Raw genomic sequence first — 19,262 nt, forward strand, 5'->3', positions numbered from 1 at the left:
ACTCAAAAGAAATCTAAATGCCCTCCATAAAGTGACCTGAAAATACATACGTACAGATACATGAACTACCTGGAGACGAAACTGTTTGCACCGAGATGCTCCTGGGCAGCGGGACTGCGATGCCACTGTCTTCATGTTGGCACCAGTCACTGAGACAACGTTTAGTTATGCTCCTCCGCTCCTGCCCGTTGCGGGCAAGGAGTGTGTAGTCGTACCTTGGCCTAGAAAGGATGATTATGACCCACTTGATGTGTACAACACAGAGCCCCATGCTACAAAATGACCCCCAGTTATACTTGTGTTAAATATGCATGTAGCACGTCAATGGTTTAATTAACTATGTTGCTGTCTGGCCTGCAAGGCAGGACATGTGATCAGTTGAGATTAGTGTTCTTCATAGCCGCATTATAAAACATACACCTCTGAGAAAGGCTGATTTACTGCAGAGAAGGGGGGCGGGGTCCCTCATTCAGGCAAACAATACTGCCACTGCATTTGGACTTGAGATTTTATTTTAGAACTATAAAGGATGGAGGCGTGATAATATTTGGCATTTTTAATTTAGGTTTGTTTTATTTAAGTTTAATGTTAATTCCATGCTGTGTTTCAGTAAGAACAATACAGATTCTGTATCTGTGGCTCCAGTCAGATATCCAGTAGTACAAATTAGCTTCAAGTTACACATACTGAACAAAAGAGGTTGAGCGAGCGAAGGAGGGAAGGGGGGGCAGGGGAGAGGAAAGGAGAAGAAACAAAGAATTGAACACGCATGCAGGCTTTTCCATACCACCTTCAATGCTAACCTGCTTCAGAGGGAGAGAAAAGTAGGCAAGAATGAGCAGCCACGGATTGTTGAACTGTTACCAGCACCATGCTTGTCAGCAACACTTCAGCAGAGTTTGAAACACTTTTACAGCAAAACCATTACAACAAACTCTCCCAAACAATCTTTAACCACCTCAAGCTAACATCCAATTAACTTTAAACATTGGTATAAAGCCGATTTAAACAATTAGAAAAAGGAAAAAATGATCCCACATATGCCTCTATTGTGTGCTTAACCTCTCAGATGCATTACCTAGAAGTCTAATGACTTTCAAATGTAATTTCCATTTCTAAGGGTGACCTCGCCACTTCTGGCACGGAGACAATACAGTAATGCTGAAAAAGCCTCTACGCAGTCCTGTTAGTGTCTTAAAGAACCTAAAAGCTGGGACCAGTAAAATCCACAGAAATTCACTCTTGCCTTTAAGAACTTTTGAAAACTGTTTTTAAAAAAAAAGGGGGGGGGGGCAGGAACCTAAATTCTGAGACCAAATGTAAAAGTCAGATTTGGTGGTTCTCAGTGACAATGGGGAATTTCCAAGGGGTGGGATGGGGAGGGGTAGGGCGGTCAGAGCTGGTTTCTCTTGTTGGCTTTTATGTCTCACTGATTTTCATCTTCCACATCCTGCAGCGCTTCTTTATTCTGCTCTTCACCTGTAAAGCACAGACAGGTAATTAGCAGTCACATGGTTGTCACTCAGACTCACTAAATGTGCTTTGACTGGTATTAAACACAGACAGGCAAAGGACTTCTACCATTCTTGACACCTGAAACGCCTAAGCCAGAAAGAGCTGCTGGACCGCAGAACTGATGTGGCCAATCAGAAAGAAAGAAACTAAGGCACAGTAAAACTCACTGTGTTTATGCTACAGAAGCTCTTTAGACAGCCAAAGTAACGCTCTTCTTAAAATGGTTTTCAAGCTCTTGTGTGTATCAGGTCAAAATACTCTTTCTCAATAACCTCACCTTCAATCAAGTGTGTTTTCGCCTCCCCCTCCCATCTACTTTACCCACAAGCTCAATATTAGACAGGCTTCAATATAATGTGGACCAAGTGGTAAGATACTCCAAACAAGTATTTTTCCCTTTTTTTGGGAGGGGGTATAATTCTGTGGTAAATGAATATTTTACATTTTGTACACTGGTCAGGTCACATCAAACTTTAACCAGGAGTGAAACAGCATGCTCAAAAGTAGGCCAGACCCCCTGAGGTTATTAAAGAAGGGCATTTGGACCAGTTCTCATGCTATTTCTCTTTTCCTCTTGAACAAGATAGCCTGTGGGATCTCAACTGCGCTATGATGACATGCGATAGAAAGCCAGCCTCTTCCCTGGAGGGTCACCTACCTAGTAATATGCCTTAAAAAGTCAGCCATAATAAGGAAGCATGCAGGCTCAAAAGTTATTCTTTCGTACTTATAATCACTTAAAATTCCTAGCTACTAGTTTCTTATCAGTAAGTGGAAAATCAGCCTGACAATCATAGGCAATGTGCTAAGACTGACTGCCTGCAAATGTGAAGATCTTACACTGAGAATAATAACTTTTATAGTTTTAAGGACCTCAATTTGATTACTGTTAAATAACACTTTTAATCACTTTAAAATCCCTTGTGACAAAAATGTCTGAAATTAATGTGACTCTAGGGGGCCAGTGTTGTAGTATAGCAGGTTAACAGCCTGCTTACAATATGCTGGCATCCCGTACTGGAGTGCCCTTCCAAATCCCTGGATGCTCCACTTGTGCTGGGAATAGCAGAGGATAGCCCAAGTACATGGGCCCTCGCCACCCATGTGGGAAACCAGCATGGAGTTCCTGGCCTGGCCCAGGACTGGCTATTGCAGCCATTCGTTGACTGACCCTGAAGATGGAAAAAATTCTCTCTCCCCTGTGCCTTTAAAAGACCTTCTTTTAGTCTGTTTTTAAGTAACACTGTAAAAATTAAGACATATGCAAAGACAACCATTTACTGAGGAAAGAACTAATGGACACTCAGTTGGTATCAAAGACCAATGTTTGCAAACTTTACAACACAGAGAGAACTTCACTCTTAACAGCAACACACCTTGAAAATATAGTTAACATACATACAACACTAGAACACACTTGAATTCACTCATAAGCAACCATTAATTTCCCAAAAGCTCCCAAGTAACTCTGGCATAAAAAATATCAGGAGTCACACCCAACCAGGGGTAGCAGGCCATAACTGTTTAAGCAACTGATAATATGCAGGCATGATTAGTGAAGAATCAAAAACTAAAAGCAGAATTCACTGTGCTATGATAATGACTTACAAAACAGTTTTAGGAAAGGAAGAGTTGAATTTTCCTTTAGGAATCTATATTGCAAAGGAGAGAGTGAAGGAGAACAATCATATGAAAGTAACATTGTAAGAAAAATAAATCAAGAGCAAGACAGGAAAACATTAGTGATATATATATATGTCTTGTTAACTTTGTATAAACATCACACACACACACACAAAATCATCAGACCAAGCCTTCCTTTGACTCTTAAAGAGGATGGAACAAAATCCTCCTGACAGGTATGTACTGGGGGCATTCTTGGCTATTGTTCTAGATTTTGGAGTGAGGTAAAAGGACTGAAATCAGTTGATGAGAAAAATGCAGTGATTCCAATAGACATTAACATACTCTATAGTTACAAGACAAATGCTTAAAAGTGAATCTTTCCTTTTGAAATATACTATTCTAATTGGCCAGTACCAAAATAATTTGATCTTTAAACTTAATACAAGTAACATCCTGGAAAGCTCCCAATCCCATGACTGTTATCTCACTGAATGTAAGCAAAAACTCAATTTATTACAACATAATATTAACGTCTTCAAGGAATGAAAATTTCTTAGTACCTGTACATATCTGTGAATTTGTCAACAGATTACCTGAATAACAAAAGTGACTAAAAAACTTCACCAAAAAATGTTCCATTTGAGCCAGCACTGATGATGCTGGCATCACATTTTGGAGTGCTGGTTTGAGTCCCAGCTGCTCTACTTCCAACACAGTTCCCTGTTAATACCCCCGAGAATGCAGACGATTGGCCTAGCACTTGGGTCCCTGGAAAATGAGACCAGGCTGGAGTTACTGGTTTCAACCTGGCCCAACTGTGGTTATCTGGGAGGTGAAACAGCAGATGGAAGATCTGTCCCTGTTGCTCTTACTAATAATGATTTAAAAAAAAAAAAAACACAACCAAAACACAACTACTACTTATCAAACCCTCCACATGCTACCCTTTCATCCTCCTCTCAAATGAGATTAGAACTGAGAGGGACTTGTGAAGAGTCCACAGCAGTTTGAACATTTTTCTCAAAAGTCATTAATAGAATTTTCAAGTTAAAAGGAACCTGTTGAGAAATGGTACAGTGCTTTTGAGCCTCAGCAGCGGATAGCTGTGTAGAAAAGAACTGCACAGAAGTCCGTTACCTAGGTCATGTGTGCCATGGGTCTTGTGCCAATCCTGAATCAATGCTAGTGGGGAAAAAAGCTGTCACCTAATTCTCACACTGGTAACCGTAATCTAAAATCAGCCAGAAACATGACTCAATTCCAGAGCAGAGGGTCTGACAACACACATACCTTAAAACCCACTCTGAGAGGTATCTGTAAAGGTACAGAAAAACTCTAGGACTGGCACAGCGGCTAGGATCACCATCTGTGCTGGTTTGTGAACCCAGCTGTTCCACTTCTGATCCAGCTCTCCACTAATATGGGAAAGTGGAGGATGGCCCAAGTGTTTAGGCCCCTGCGCCCATGTAAGAAACCCAGATGAAGCTCTTGGCTTCAGCCATCTGGGGCGTGACCCAGCAGATAGAAGACAGCAACCCTGCAACAGGTAGGGTAGTGCAGTGGATTAAGTCACTGCTCAGGACACCTGTGTCCCTGTCAAGACTGCCATGGCAGTGGAGGATGGCCCAAGTCCTTGGCCCCTGCACCTGCAGGAGGAAGCTCCTGGCTTTGGATCGGCGCAGCCGGCCGTAGCAGCCATTTGAGGGGTGAACCAACGGAAGGAACACCTTTCTCTCTAATTCTGCCTGTCCAAAACAAAAAAAAAAAAAAAAAAAAAAAAAAAAAAAAAAAAAAACCTGCCTTGGGATCAAGTCCCACCTCTGCTTCTGCTTCTAATTCAGCTTTCCGATGATGTACACCCTGGGAGGCAACAAATAATGGCTCAAGGAGTAGAGATCACAGTTCCTGGCTCAGACTGGCCCAGTCCTGGCTAATGCTGGCATATGAGGAGTGAATCTGCAGATAGAAGCTCAATCATTTCCCCCCCCTTTCAAATAAAAATTCGAGGCTGGCACTGTGGCAAAGCGGGTAAGCTGCCACCTGCAATGTCAGCATCTCATGAGTACCAGTTTGAGCTCTAGCTGCTCCACTTCTGATCTAGCTCCCTGATAAGCAGCGGAGGATGGCCCCTGTACCTACATGGGAGACTTGAGGAAGCTCCTGGCCGTTGTGGCTATCCAGCAATGAAGGTCTACCTCTTTCAAGTAAACAATTTTAAAAAAAATTTCTGGTTTAACCAACAAAAGCTATTGTTAGCCTTAGAAAGTGCAATATACAATTCAGTTTGGATAACATTCTGAAAAGCCTGTAGCTAAAACTGACAAACAACTTTTTTTACCCAGAACCTACAACCCCCACCCACTCAACTTGGTAAAACTGTATCATAATGGTCAATTCATACTTAAGTTTGTCCTCTTGTCCACTTCCTTCAAATGATCAACTTTGGACAAAAATTGTTTAAAAATCAAATGACAGATTTAGGTGTCTACATTTAAAATAAACATTAATCTCCAAAAATCACCAATTTTGTCAAGTAGCAACCCATCTCCAACTGAAAACCTCTCGAAACACTGCACTGCACCAGAAACCTCAAATAAGGACCTCACAGAATATTCCACGTCACTGCAGCCTCCAAGAGGGTAAAAGTAATTCCTTCTCAAGGAAGAGTTCCACAAAGAAAAATATCTACTGATAACATCCCATTTTAAATGCAATTATTGGATATACTATTCTCTAGAACAGTGTAAAGTAAGAAGTTTAACAACATTAAAGTTTTGGAGTCTTTGGGTATTAAACATAAAATCTCCTTTTCCTTATGATTTTACAGCCCAAATGGAGAATTTGCACTTTGGTAACATTTCTTCTGCAAAAACAGCTATTTAAAATTTAACATCTTAGAGGTCAGGATGTGGGTCTGACTAGATTCTAACTGAAAGCATGTTTAACTTCACCATTTGCTTACCATCCCCCTGCATGTCTGAAGTCCATAGTGTCAGATTATCACGTAACAACTGCATGATAAGTGTAGAGTCCTTATAGCTTTCTTCACTCAGCGTATCCAGTTCTGCAATTGCATCATCAAAAGCTGCTTTTGCCAACCTGGAAGTATTTAAATAAATGTATTATAAAAACAGAACTAAAAATGATGAGTTAGCAATTCTCCCCTACAGAGTGTAGATCTAACTGGAGAAAATTAACTGGGAATAAAAACATTTGAAGCACTACTTATTATGAGACCTAATAGCATATGCCAAATTCCATCATAAACCAAGTCAACAGTTAGCTTTGGGGCCAAAAAAAGGCCAAACAGAACTCAGGGATGTTTGATCACATAAGCCATTGATTACAAATTAAAGCAGCCATATTTACTGAAAGCTATCCATACCAAATAATGGTATCAGTAGCAAGGAAACAAAAGACCATCCAAGTCCCCAATGAACTTAAACATCTAGGGATGGAGGACTGAAGTTAGGAATGTAGTACTATTCTAGAATAGAAAAGATTGTGCAGGGACCCAAGAGCAAATAATGAAGACATAAAACTTGAACTAATCGTACAAACTTCAGATAAGGCATGAAGGTAAGCTGGAATCGGGTGGTGTGTGTCAGCAAGACTGGACAATCAAGAAGACTCAATCATTATTAACTATAGCTACTTCAAATTAATATTAGGTTGCATTGAACTGAATCCAGTTTATATTAACCTCTCCTTTTGTAGGAATGTTCCATCTACTAGTCCACCTTCTCCAATCTTTTCAACAGTTTCATTTGCTGCTATAATATTTATTGCTAAACTGATAGATTAGGGACTGGCACTTCAAGACAGTGTGTTAAACCCTGCCTGCAATGTCAACATTCAGTGAACACCAGTTTAAAGTCCTGGTGGTTGCTCCGCTTCTGTTACAGCTCCCTGCTAATGTGTCTGGGAAAGCAATAGAGGGATGGCCAAGTGCTTGGGCCCCTGCACCCATATGGGAGGCCTGGAAGAAGTTCCTGGCTTCAGCTTAGCTCGTTACTTGCCCTTACAGCCATTGGGTGGGTGGGTGTGTGGGTGTGTGTGTGTTTGTGTGTGTACTAGCAGATGGAGTATCTCCCTGCCTCTTCTCAGATGTAACTCTGCTTTTCTAATAAATGAATAGACCTTTTAGCTTTAAACAGGTGTTGGTGAAAATGGAACCTGCATGCACTCATTGCTGATAGAAGGTAAAATGGCACAATCCCTGCAGAAAACAGTTGGGCTGATTACTCAAAAAGAATTATCAAGTCCCTGTAATTCTACTCCTAGGTGAAGTTTAAAACAGGGCCTCAGATACTTAGCACAAAATGTGCATGGCAGCATATTCACAACAGGGCAAACAGTGGAAACAAATTCAACTACCAACCAAAGTCATTCAGCCATGAACCTTGAAAATGTTAAATGAGCCAGACAAAAAAGGATAAATACTATTATTACTCCACTTATGTGAGATACCTAAATGAGACAAATTCATAGAAAGTAATAGAAGTTACCAGGGCTGGTAGAAGGGCAAAATGGAGAACTGGTAAGTTACAATCTATTTGGGGTGGCTGGAACAAAAAAAATTTTGAAATCAGAGTGGTGAGTTACAAAATACTGTGGACATACTTAATGCCACTGAATTGTACACTTAGTGTTATAGATATTTTACACACTTTTTAAAAACTAAAAAGTCATACACAGAAAATGGTATCCCATCTCCAAGTGGCAGTTCAAGTCCTAGATGTTTCACTTCCAAATCAGCTCCCTGGTAATGGGTCTAGGAAGGCAGCAGAGGATGGCCTAAGTGCTTGGGCCCCTGCCACCCATGTGGGAAATGTGGATGAAGTTCCACATGTCAGATAAAATTTTCAATCTACCAATAACAACTTCCCATAAATGTAATTATCCTAATGGGTATACCAGTGGGTTGAGATGGGCCTACCTTTATTACTATTCAAAGCATTTTCAATATTGTTTAGAGAAATCCAAAAAGGCAATCCTATCTTCCTTTGTACCTTTCTCACTTCTGCACTCAGAAATTTCTGTTCTCAAGGCCGGCACAGTGGCATAACAGGTAAAGCCACTGCCCGCAGTGCCGGCATCCCATATGGGTGCCCGTTTGAGTCCCAGCTGCTCCACTTCCTATCCAGCTCTCTGCTGTGGCCTGGGAAAGCAGTGGAAGATGGTCCAAAGACTCCCAGGTGGGAGACCCAGAACAAGCTCCTGGCTTATGACTGGCACAGCTCCAGCTGTTATGTGACCATTGAGAGTGAACTCTGTGTAATTCTTTCAAATAAATAAACCTTAAATTTTCTGTTCTCTTTCATGACTTACCTGCAGGCACGGTCAGGGGAATTAAGGATTTCATAGTAGAATACAGAAAAATTGAGAGCGAGTCCTAAACGAATGGGATGCGTTGGTGGAAGTTCTGTCATTGCAATATCACTAGCAGCTTTATAAGCCACTAGGCTGTTCTCTGCAGCCTCCTTCCTGTCATTTCCTGTGGCAAACTCGGCCAGATACCTGTGGTAGTCCCCTTTCCTACAACAACACAAAGCAAGGCAAAAAGCAGAATTAGGAACAAAGATTTTTAAAAGAAAATAACTTTTTCCTATGTTACTTAAAATAAGTGACAAAGACATATTGGTAGACATACCTGAAGATTTTTAAAGGCACTTTAGGAATGACTGACTTACATAGTTTTTCCCATAAAGATTTCAAATTACCTGATACAAGCAAGTAAAGTGGTTCCAAAAAATGGTAAAACAGTTTACTAGTCAGGACAAAATTTCTATCTATTATACTGTGAAAAATAGCACTGTAGAACCTGCGAAAGCTAATACATTTATATTCTTAAATTTTTTAGCAATGCATTTGCAGATAAGCACTAAAAAAATTAAGTTGAAACTCATTCTGTCCCATGTAATAATCCTTCTAACACTGAATATTCTTTGGGCCAGTTCAAATCCTGGATGCTGCTCTTCTGATCTAGTTTCCTGCTAATGCTCCTGGAAAGGCAATGGAAATGGAAGATGGTCCCCCAAGCACTTGGGATCTTTTACACCAAAGGAAGAAGGATGCACAATGCAGAAGGAGGTTCAGGTTCCTGGTTTGGGCCTGACCCAGCTCTGGCTGTTTAGCCATTTGGTAAGTGAACTAGAAAGAAGATCGATCAATCTCTGTCTCCCACCCTCCTCCCTTTCAAATACACAAATCAAAAATCAAAAATCCACATAGAAATTCAGGATTCTAAGAAGGTTAACTTTTAACCTCACATTTTCTCTTCTAATAGAGAACCTACATTTTATAATAGAAAACCTTGGACTCGCCAGTGTTAGCTGCTGGAATGAGGTGTTTGTCCAGTACATCCAGAATGTCACAACAAATTAACTTTAGCTCAGTCTCAACCTGGAGGGGGGAAAAAGAGATTAAGTCTAGAATTTTTATATAGTATTATACACATATGCAGGCACACACCCTCACAGTACAGTTACAGCAATGCTGATGAGTATTGGGCACTTTGATGAATTTTAAAAAAAAAAAAAAAAGGTAAGCTGCAGATATCCACAACCAGTTACCTCATCAAAAATGTATTCAATGTAACTGCCATGCTATCAATGCAAAAAGCTGAAAAATGCACATGGTCACTTGCTCTCCCATTTTCTATTCACATTGACGCTGTTGAACCTCTACAGCACTGAACCCTTCATTCCACTGTAATAAGTTGTCTTTTTATCTTCTGTAGTCCTGCCCTTATCCAGAGTAAAATTAGCTCATTTCAGAATAAGCCACCTCCTTTTGTGGTTTTTCAAGTAGAGATTACCCTTGAAGTTTTCATTCTCTAAAACCTCCCTTTATTGGATGTAACTACTACTCCAAACCCTTCCTCCTCAAAAGCTCAGACTATCCTGAGGGACAAAATTGCCTCTGGTTTAGTCACTGCACTAGTTAATGGCTGTAATAAATCCTACAGTAGGGCCAGTGTCTGGAGACAGCAAATGGTTAAAATGCCACTTAGGTATTCACATCTTACATCTTGTATCATAGTGCTTAGGTTCAAGTCCAGATTCACTCCAGATTCCAGACTTTGGGCAGCATGTGATGGCTGAAGTTCTTGAGTCCTCACTATTCACAGAACCACAATGAGGTTTTGGATCTTGACTTCAGCCTGACCTAGCTGGCTGTTGTGGGCATTTAGGGAGTGAACCAGCAGCTGGGGAAGTTTCTCTATGCATTTCAAAGACCTACAGTAAGTATTTTATATATTTTATGCATATGCACTTATGGAACATCTGAAATAACTTCTTACCAAATCAACTATTCTGGTACTTTCTATTTTTAAAAAACTACTAAGGCAGATGTTTACAATGCAGTATAAGTGCCAATTCCAGTCCCAGCTACTTCACTTCCCATCCAACTTCCTGCTAATGCATCTGAGAAGGCCCCAGAAGATGGCCCAATAAGTTAGGCCCCTGCCACCTATATGGGAAACCAGAATGGAGTTTCTGGCTTTTAGCTTCAGCCTGGTCCAAACCTGGCTGTTGCAGTCATTTGGGGACTGAACCTGTGGATAGAGTGTGTGTCTCTCCCTCCTTCTATACCTATCAATTAAAAAATAGACCTTAACAGAAACAATAATTAGACTAAGTCTCCATAAGGGTAATAACTATTATCTTTGCACCTACAGTTACCTATCAAATTGTGTGGCATACAAACATTTGTGAAACTGCCCTGAACTTGTTAATTTCAATTTTTAGAGTTATCACAAAAAAAAAAAAAAAAAAAACATTTTAAATAAAAAATTTTTTCCTGCAGTTGCACAGTGCACAAAACACCCTCTGCATCTTCCATGGGACCCTGAATACTGTGCAGCTTGTAGTTTCTAATGCAGATGAGTAAAAGATGAAAACTCTAAGATATAAATCTACAACATTCTCACCATTTGCCGATACTCCCGAATCATTTTTAGCTTCTCTTCTCCTCCCTTGTTTTCTTCTTTCTGTTCAATGCTGCTGATTATTCTCCAGGAAGCTCTTCTAGCTCCAATCACATTTTTATATGCAACAGATAAGAGGTTTCTTTCTTCAACTGTCAGCTCCACATCCATCCCTGCTACTTTCTTCATTGATTCCACCATTTCTATAAAGGAAAAGCAAATGTCAAACCTTAAACTTTTATTTGAAAGAGAGGCAGACAGAAAGGTCTTCCATCCACTGGCTCACTCCCCAGACGGCCGCCAACAGCTGGAGCTGTGCCAATCCAACTGCAGGAGCCAGGAGCTTCTTCTGGGTCTCCCACGTGGGTGCAGGGGCCCAAGGACACTGCTATCCCAGGCCACAGCAGAGAGCTGGATAGGAAGAGGAGCAGCCGGGTCTTGAGCCGGCACCCATATGGGATGCTGGCAACACAGCGCCGGCCTCTGCATCTTACAAACTCATCATATCCCTTTCACAGCAAAGACTTTATCACCCTGACAATCTAATGGAAAACAAAGGTAAGACTCTCAACAAAGTAACTTCAAAGGTAGACAGAGTGGGTTAGGCTAAGCTGCCCGTTGGGACAGCTATAACCCACGCTGTCTTGGCTCCACTTTTGATCCAGATTTCTGCAAACGCTCCCCTCGGAGGCAGTAGATGATGGTTCAAATATCTGGGTCCCTACCACCCATGCAAGCAATTGGAGGTCCTGGCTTCTGCCTTTGGTCTGACTGTTGGAGGTATTTGGGAAGTAAACCAGCATATGAATGAGCTTCTTATCTGTCTCTCCCTCACCTTTCAAATAAACATTTTTTCAAGATTTATTTGAAAGGCAGAGTTACAGAGAGGGAGAAACAAGCTAGCTTTCCATCTGAAGAGCTGGGCCAATCTGAAGCCAGGAGACTGGAGCTTTTTCCAGATCTCCCACATGTATTGCCCACCAGACAATACATTTTAGAATTTAAACTCCCAGTTATTATTTTAATGGGAAACGTATGGGTATGTGTTTGAGAGAAATGTTTCCAAACCATAAGAGGGATCTTCCAATAATTTATGGGAAATGCATATAATGAAAAACTGCATGAATTTTAAGTAATTTCGTACTAAATATATTGGGTATTATAGGAGGTCATTTTTATTCCATTATATTATAGATCTCTTTAATATTGGCTCTTTGACGCCGGCGTGGCAGCTCAATAGGCTAATCTTCCGCCTTGTGGTGCCGGCACACCGGGTTCTAGTCCTGGTCGGGGCGCCGGATTCTGTCCTGGTTGCTCCTCTTCCAGGCCAGCTCTCTGCTGTGGCCAGGGAGTGCAGTGGAGGATGGCCCAAGTGCTTGGGCCCTGCACCCCATGGGAGACCAGGAGAAGCACCTGGCTCCTGCCTTCGGTTCAGCGCTGTGCGCCTGCTGCAGCATGCCGGCTGCAGTGGCCATTGGAGGGTGAACCAACGGCAAAAGGAAGACCTTTCTCTCTGTCTCTCTCTCTCACTGTCCACTCTGCCTGTCCAAAAAAAAAAAAAAAAAAAAAAAAAATTGGCTCTTTGTCTTCCACGTTTTAGTTGTGATGACAGAAGTTTTATTTAAAGGTCTATTTTGGGGGGCCAGCACTGTGCTAAAGTGGGTTAAAGCCACCACCTGCAGTGCTGGTATCCCATATGGGTACCAGTTTAAGTCCCGGCTGCTCCACTTCCAATTCAGCTCCCTGCTAATGTTCCTGGGAAAGCAGCAGAGGATGGCCCAAGCGCTTTGGGCCCCTGTGCCCACGTGGGAGATCTGGAAGATGTTCCTGGCTTCAGGTCAGCACAGCTCCGGCAGCTGTAGCCAACTGGGGAGTGAACCAGCAGATGAAAGACCTCTCTCTGCCTCTCCTTCTCTTTTTCAAACAAATAAATAAATCTTTTTTTTAAAAAAAATGTACTGACAACTAAGTTGTATTTCCCAAAGTCACAGGAGAAAGGGGAATTCATTAATACTCCATAAATACATTGAGCATACAGTTAGTCGTAATGCAAACTTTGGTTGTTTCTATCCCTCCTCCATTAGAAGGGCTTTAATTGAACTAAGAATCCATTCACTGTTAATACTTTTAGACAGTTACTGTTTGTTACCACTAGATGGCAAGCACAGAAAAGGGTCCAAGACAAATCAGTCTGATTACAAAAAGAAATACCATAGCATCTGAAAACAAAGAGCTTTCAGAAACCAGAAATATAGCTCTATAAATACTAAGTGAATCAATACATTCACTAAAACTTTTTTTTAGTAAAGACAATACCATCTTTACCACACTGTTCTCCAATACCCAAGAATCTTCATTTTAAACCAAAATCTGTTTAACCCCAATAAAATGTTCCAAAATTCACCCCTTCAGCAACAAGCATCTTGGGTTTTGGTTAAGACGCCACTTGCAATGCCCTCATCATTCAGACTGCCTGGAGTTGAGTCCTTGCTCTACTTCCAATCTGGTTTCCAGACACTATGTGGGACAACCAGTGCCCGAGTTTGAGTCCCTCCTCTGCTTCCAAGTTCAGTTTTCTGCTAACCTGCACCCTGGGAAGCGATGGATCATGGCTCAAGTAGTTGGGTCCCAGAAACCCTCATGGGAGACCCAGGTGCAGTTCTAGGCTCCTGGTTTGTACATGGCACAAACCCAGTTGTTGTGGGCATTTTGAAAGTGAACCAGCAGATCATCTCCCCTCATACAGCTTTTGAAATAAATCTTAAAAAAAAAAAAAAAAAAAAAAAAAACCACACCTTCAGATATACCAGAAAATTAAGTATTAAGGTGTTGTGACATCTCTTTTAAAAATAAGGCTGTCTGGGGCCGGCGCTGAGGCATAACGGGTAAAGCCACCACCTACAGTGCCGGCATCCCATATGGGCACCAGTTCGAGTCCCGGCTGCTCTACTTCCAATCCAGCGCTCTGCTATGGCCTGGGACAGCAGTGGAAGAAGGCTCAAGTTCTCGGGCCCCTGCACCCACATGGGAGACCTGGAAGAATCTCCTGGCTCCGGATCAGCTCAGCTCCAGCCATTGCAGCCAACTGAGGAGCGAACCACCAATGCAAGACCTCTCTCTCCCCCTCCTCTGTAACTCTACCTCTCAAATAAATAGTGTTTTTTTTTTTTTAATCTTAAGGTATTTTCTTTTATTCAGCATGGGGCCCTGCAGTTTGTGTGTGTGTGTGTTTTTGTTTTTTGTTTGTTTGTTTGTTTTTTGGACTGGCAGAGTGGACAGAGAGAGAGAGAAAGGTCTTCCTTTTTGCCGTTGGTTCGCCCTCTAATGGCCGCTGCGGCCGGCGCATCGTGCTGATCCGAAGCTAGGAGCCAGGTGCTTCTCCTGGTCTCCCATACAGGTGCAGGGCCCAAGGACCTGGGCCATTCTCCACTGCTCTCCCGGGGCCATAGCAGAGAGCTGGCCTGGAAGAGGGGCAGCCGGGACAGAATCCGGGGCCCCGACCAGGACTAGAACCCGTGTGCCAGTGCTGCAGGCGGAGCATTAGCCTAGTGAGCCGCAGTTTCCTTTATAAATAGTGTGTGACTCAACCATCCCAGTGCTAGGTTTTACTCAAGAGAAATAAAAGTTTATCTTCAGACTTTTATACCCATTGATAACAACCTTATTCCTAATTGTCAAAAAGTGGAAACAACAAATGTGGGGAATGAATACATTGTGGTACACATCTATACAAAGAAACTTACAGAAGCAACATGGATTAATCTAAAAACATCAGGCTAAATGGGAGAAAGTGCTAAAAAGATGACTCCATTTATATCCAATCCCAGAAAAATGCAATGGAAATTTGGAGGCCATGCAAATTGTTCTATCTACTGTGGTAGTCACGAAATTAACTGAGCTGCCCGTGTATTAAGTATGTATTTTATTCTATATAAATCATACCTCAGTAAAAATGACCTTCTAAAATGTACTTCTAAAGCATTTTTAGAAATACTGAGTATGACTAAGAACTCAAATTTATTTGCTGGAGTCTGAAAGTGTTCATTTGAAACAAATTTTTTTCTTTTCAAACTGTGATCATAGAACAAAGGGTAAATTTAAAGAAAACAGAATAAATTCTCACTTCCATACTAGTTTTCAAAAACCGAATTTAACACCTCAGAGGTGAACCTGTGGTAAGATTTTCTAAATTAGTCCCAACAAAGAAATTCATAAAGTAACTGAGATACAGCCGAAACAGTACTAATTATTTTAACTGTAGGGTTTTACAATATCATGCATGAAAAAATTAAACACAATTATCTAGTATTAACCAAAAATTAAAGTGACATGTCTGGATACTATTCCAGATATATATATTTAAGGTAAATTATTTGAGGAGCCAGTGCTGTAGTTTAGTAGTAAAGCTGCCCCCCCTGCAGTGCTGGCATCCCACCTGGGCATAAGTTTGAGTCCCAGCTGCTCCACGTCCCATCCAGCTCTGCTATGGCCTGGGAAAGCAGTAGAAGATGGCCCACGTTCTTGGGCCCCTGCACCTGCATGGGAGACCAGGAGGAAGCTCCTTGCTCCAGATTGGCACAGCTCCGGCCATTGAGGCCAATTCGGGAGTGAACCAGCAAATGGAAGACAGCCCCCCCCACCTCTCTTTCCTTCTCTCCCTGTGTAACTCTTTCAAATAAGTAAATCTTTAAATAAAAAAAAAAAAAAAAGATTTGAAAGGCAGAGTTAGGGAGGCTCACTCCCCCAAATTCCCAAATGGCCATATCAGTGGAGGCTGGGCCAGGCCAAAGCCAGGAGCTCCATCCAGGTCTCCCTGCAGATGCAAGGGCTCAAGCACTTGCACCACCCTCCACTGCTTTCCCAGGCACACTAGCAGGGAGCTGGATTGGAACTGCAGCAGCTGAGACTGGAACCAGCACCATTATTGGATGCTGACAATAAGCTTCACCTGCAGTGCCACAGCATCAGCCCCTCCAGATGGTTTTTTAAAATGCCACAGCATCACCCCCACCCCCAAATGTCTTTAACGGCTGGGGCAGGTCCAGCCAGCAACTCCATGCGGGTCTCGCACATTGGCAGCAGGGGTCAATGTAATTGAGTCATCCTCCAATGCTTTTCCAGATACATTAGTGGGCAGATGGTTCAGAAGTAGGACAGTCAGGACTCAAACCAGAGCTCTGATGTGGGAAACTACCATAACGCAAGCCCCTCCAGATCATTTTTAAATTTTTCATTTTATTTGAAAGGCAGAGAGCCCAAGGTCTTCCATCACCTGATTCACACTCAAATGCCTGCATGAGCTAGAGCTGGGCCAGGCCAAAGCCAGGAGTCCAGAACTTAATCTGGGTGTCACATGGTGGGCAGGGACTCAATTACTGAGCCATCTGCTGCCTCTCAAGGGGTATACATTAGCAGAAAGCTGACCCAAATAATTTACATTTTCCTTCACTTTGCTGTGCTTTACAAATTTTCAACAATGAACATTCAATACTTTCATAACAGGAGGGGCGAAATATACTTAAAACACTATTGGCCAGCGCCGCGGCTCAATAGGCTAATCCTCCGCTTGCGGCGCTGGCACCCCAGGTTCTAGTCCCAGTCGGGGCGTTGGAGTCTGTCCCAGTTGCCTCTCTTCCAGGCCAGCTCTCTGCTATGACCCCGGGAGAGCAGTGGAGAATGGCCCAGGTCCTTGGGCCCTGCACCTGTATGGGAGACCAGGAGAAGCACCTGGCTCCTAGCTTCGGATCAGCACGATGCGCCGGCCGCAGCGGCCATTAGAGGGCGAACCAACGGCAAAAAGGAAGACCTTTCTCTCTCTCTCTGTCCACTCTGCCAGTCCAAAAAACAAACAAAAAACAAAAAACAAAAACCACTTAATGACAGTCAACTATCAACTATTCCAGCTAACTACAATTGCCTTCATTTAGACATCCAGAAAATAATGAACAAAGGATGTGTTGCAAAACTACAGAAGCAGCAGCTATCCTTTTATTTATTAAATAACAGCTTTATTGATACATAATTCGCATACCCTAACAATCCACCTATTTAAAGTGTACAATTCAATGTCTCCTGGTATTTTAATAGCAGTCTGAAACCATTACCGCAATTCTTAGAGCATTTTCATCACTCAAAAAGAAAAGCCCAAAAATCCATTACTAGTCACTTCTCATTTACCTCCAATCCCAACTCTTACTCCCAAGTGCCAGTTTACTTATGTCTCTAAATTTGCCCATTCTGGACATTTACTATAAATTGAAGTATACATTTTATTCATCCATTCACCACTCAGCAAACACTGGGTTCCTACTTTCTGGCTATTATGAATGCTACAACATGTGTGGATGTATGTTTTCTCTGGTCTGGAGTATTTATCTTAGAGTACAACTTCAAGGCCACGACAAAATTTTGAGGAAGGACATAACAAACTTTTTCTGCAGGGCCTGCATCATTTTTTATATTCCACCAGTAATGTAGGCGGGTTCTAATTTCTCCCTTATCCTCATCAATCTTTGTATTGTCTCATTATTATTAAAAGATTTATTTCAGGGGCCGGCGCTGTGGCGCGGTGGGTTTTTAAAGCCCTGGCCTGAAGCACAGGCATCCCATATGGGCGCCGTTTCTAGTCCCAGCTACTCCTCTTCTGATCCAGTTCTCTGCTGTGGCCTGGGAAAGCAGGAGAAGATGGACCAGGCCCTTGGGCCCCTGCATCCGTGTGGGAGACCCGGAAGAAGCTCCTGGCTCCCGGCTTCCGATCAGTGCAGACCTGGCCGTTGCAGCCATCTGGAGAGTGAACCAACGAATGGAAGGCCTCTCCTCTCTCTGTGTAACTCTTTCAAATATATAAAATAAATCTTTAAAAATAGAGATTCATTTCAAGAGCTAATGCTGTGGTATAGAAGATTAAGCCTCTGCCTGCAACACTGGCATCCCATGAGCTCTGGTTCTAGTCTTGGCCGCTCCATTTCCATTCCAGCTCCCTACTAATAGGCCTGAAAAGCAGCAGATGGCCCAAGTCTTTGGGTCCCTGTGAGGGAGACCCAGAAGCTCCCAGCCCCTGGCTTTAGCCTGGCCCAGCCCCAGCTGCTGTGGCCACTTGCGGAGTGAACCAGCGGGTGGAAGTTTGCTCTCTTTCTGCCTTTCAAATAAAGAAAGCCCAGGGCCAGCACTGTGACATAGTGGGTAAAGCTGTCACCTGCAGTGCCATCATTCCATTTGGGCAACTGTTCAACTCCCAGCTGCTCCACTTCCGATCTGGCTCTTTACTATGGCCTGGGAGAAAGCAGTAGAAGATGGCCCAAGACCTTGGGCCCCTGCATCCACAAGGGAGACCCAGAAGCAGCTCTTTGGCTCCTGGCTTCTGATCAGCCCAGCTCCGGCCATAGCAGCCATCTGGGGAGTGAACCAGCGGAGGGAAGACCTCTTTCTCTCCCTGCCTCTCTGTAGCTCTGCCTTTCAAATAAATAAATCTTTTAAATAAAATAAATAAACCCTTTAAAAATTATTTCTTTCAAAGGCAAAGTTACAGAGACAAAGCAGCGACAGGCAGAGAGAGAAAGGTATCTTCCATCTGCTAATTCATTTTCCAAAAGCCAAAACAGCTAGAGCCAAGGCCAGGCCAAAGCCAGGAACTTCATCTGGATCTCCCACATGGGAGGCAATAGCCCAAGTATTTTGGGTCATCCTCCTGTTTTGCCAGGCACACTAACAGGTAGCTGGAATGGAAGCAAATAGCCAGGACTCAAACCACGGGTCATAGAGTTGCAGGCAGCGGCTTAAACCCCTGTAACCAACACCGGCCCAATCTTTCTATTTTTGAAAGGAGCCCACCCCACCCCAACAAAAATCTAGTTATTCTAAAGGGTATGAGTGAGGTGCTATCATAGTGGTTTTGATTTTTATTTCCCCAATAGCTACTGGTATTGAGCATCTTTTCATTTGCGTATGTTCTCCAGGAAGATTCTTTTTGAGATACTTTTAAATTCTTTTGATTACTGATACCCACCATTTGTAAAATCCCAACTGTTCCTTTCAGCCCTCTAAGGAAATCAAGAAGCTTAATTACTTACTAGATTATCGGAGAGCATAAGCTGTCAGGAGATAGCCTTTTCCTTTTTTTAAACATTTATTTTATTTATTTTCAAAGTCAGCAGGAAAGCGACAGTGAGATTAAGATCTTCCATCTGCT

The 19,262-nt window shown here is 42.5% G+C and overlaps 1 protein-coding gene across 1 annotated transcript in view; it reads right to left on the reverse strand.

Annotated features, from left to right (window-relative positions):
* Nucleotides 1-546: 546 nt before the first annotated feature.
* The window catches only part of YWHAE (tyrosine 3-monooxygenase/tryptophan 5-monooxygenase activation protein epsilon), a 48,979-nt gene continuing 30,263 nt past the window's right edge, over nt 547-19,262 (reverse strand). Inside the window, exons 2-6 of the mRNA XM_062175232.1 lie at nt 11,078-11,277; nt 9,440-9,546; nt 8,473-8,679; nt 6,104-6,240; nt 547-1,479 (exon numbers count right to left, since the gene is read on the reverse strand). Coding sequence (XP_062031216.1) covers nt 1,427-1,479; nt 6,104-6,240; nt 8,473-8,679; nt 9,440-9,546; nt 11,078-11,277 — 704 coding nt within the window. The 3' untranslated portion in view covers nt 547-1,426. The remainder of the gene's footprint in view (nt 1,480-6,103; nt 6,241-8,472; nt 8,680-9,439; nt 9,547-11,077; nt 11,278-19,262) is intronic.

This window comes from Lepus europaeus, chromosome 18 (genome assembly GCF_033115175.1).
Source record: "Lepus europaeus isolate LE1 chromosome 18, mLepTim1.pri, whole genome shotgun sequence".
NCBI lineage: Eukaryota > Metazoa > Chordata > Mammalia > Lagomorpha > Leporidae > Lepus > Lepus europaeus.